This window comes from Echiichthys vipera, assembly GCF_963691815.1.
Source record: "Echiichthys vipera genome assembly, chromosome: 1".
Classification (NCBI taxonomy): Eukaryota; Metazoa; Chordata; class Actinopteri; order Perciformes; family Trachinidae; genus Echiichthys; species Echiichthys vipera.
The window spans coordinates 37,033,600-37,035,500 of NC_139826.1; the positions used below are offsets into that span (position 1 = coordinate 37,033,600).

Sequence of the window (1,901 nt, forward strand, 5' to 3'; positions counted from 1 at the left end):
TCTGTGCTAAAGTGCCCTCTGAGTCAAAACATGTGCTAAAGTGCTCTCTAGGAACCAAAATATGTGCTAAAGTGTCCTCTAGGAGTCAAAACGTGTGTTAAAGTGCCCTCTAGGAGCCAACATCTGTGCTCAAGTGCCCTCTAGGAGCTAAAACGTGTGTTAAAGTGCCCTCCAGGAGCCAGACTGGTGCTAAAGTGCCCTCTAGGAGTCATAATGCATGCAAAAGTGCTCTCTAGGAGCCAAAACCTGTGCTAAAGTGCCCTCTAGGAGCCAAAACGTGTGCTAAAGTGCCCTCTAGGAGCCAAAACGTGTGCTAAAGGCTCTCTAGGAGCCAAACGTGTGCTAAAGTGCCCTCTAGGAGCCAAAACGCATGTTAAAGTGCCCTTATCGCCCCTGCCCATTGAAAAGTCTGAGCATGCCACAGGTGTTCACATGTTGTTCTGGACACGTGTGAAAATCAGCTCATATTTCATGAGGAAATGCTTTTTATTGCATATTTAAACTGAACATTTCTGAGGATTTGCCTTCATGTCATTAATCAGCTGGAGGAGTTTCATGTCATCTGTCATTTAAACATGATGTAAATCTACTTGAGTACTTCTTCCACCACTGGTTGAATGGGAGGTAGGCCCCGCCCCCCTGGAGCCGGCAGCCAATAGAATGTCTCCCCTGGATGACCCGCTGTTATAAAGTCGGGGGGGACTCCGCGGCTGCGGCAGAAGCGCGCACTTTAACTCCAAAGTAAGCCGTGAAAGAGGAGCAGAACTGACCCAACAAGTGTTCAGCAGCCCGGACACACGAGAGCACGAAGAGATGGAGACCTCCAAAAAGACTCAGGACCCCGGGCACAACGGCTCCGTGCTCAACGGACACTTTGACGCGATGGTGAAGCGGTCAGCCGGCGGCAGCAGCGGACGCGCCGCCGCCGCTACCGCCGCCTCCTCCTCCCAGCCTCCCTGCGCGGACTCCGACGCGCAGCGCGCCGTGATGGAGAGCTGGAGGGAGGATCGCACCCGGAGCGTGGAGGACAACGAGATGAGCCTGCCGTCCCTGGCCGCGGCGTACACCACCATCCTCAGGGGGCTCGGGGAGGACCCGCAGCGGCAGGGGCTCCTCAAGACCCCCTGGAGAGCCGCCACCGCCATGCAGTTCTTCACCAAGGGCTACCAGGAGAAAATCATCGGTGAGTTTTTAAATCCATAAAGCGGCTCAGGGGCGCGGAGGATTTGTGCTGCTGCGGTCAACAGGTGGCAGTTTACACAGAGTCAACAAAAAATCATTTTACAGCAAAGAAAATCACCAAAAAATCATTTTACAGCAAAGAAAATCACCAGAAAATCATTTTACAGCAAAGAAAATCACCAAAAAATCATTTTACAGCAAAGAAAATCACCAAAAAATCATTTTACAGCAAAGAAAATCACAAAAACTCATTTTACAGCAAAGAAAATAACAAGAAAAAACAATTTACAGCAAAGAAAATCACAAAAACTTCATTTTACAGCAAAGAAAATCACAAAAACTTCATTTTACAGCAAAGAAAATCACAAAAACATAATTTTACATTAAAGAAAATCACAAAAAACATTATTTTACAGCAAAGAAAATCACTTTTCGACCACATATTTTCACTTTACAGCCATAAAAAATGAATTCAAAGCCAAATAAAATCACTTTCTAATTTTCTACCTTTTATTTATTAGTTAAAGCTATTTATTTATACTTTTATTTCTACTTTTTATTCTTTATTTTATCCATTTATTTCCACCTTTTATTTATTATTTTTAGCCATTTATTTATTTCTACATTTATTCATTAATTTTTAGCCATTTATTTCCTCCTTTTATTTATAAGTTTAAGCTATTTATCCATTATTTTAGCCATTTATCTCCACATTTTAA

At 44.0% G+C, this 1,901-nt stretch overlaps 1 protein-coding gene across 1 annotated transcript in view; it reads left to right on the plus strand.

Moving 5' to 3' along the window:
* Positions 1-813: 813 nt before the first annotated feature.
* The window catches only part of gch1 (GTP cyclohydrolase 1), a gene marked incomplete at both ends in the record, with an annotated part of 26,272 nt that continues 25,184 nt past the window's right edge, over positions 814-1,901 (plus strand). Inside the window, one exon of the mRNA XM_083911018.1 lies at positions 814-1,183. Coding sequence (XP_083767144.1) covers positions 814-1,183 — 370 coding nt within the window. The remainder of the gene's footprint in view (positions 1,184-1,901) is intronic.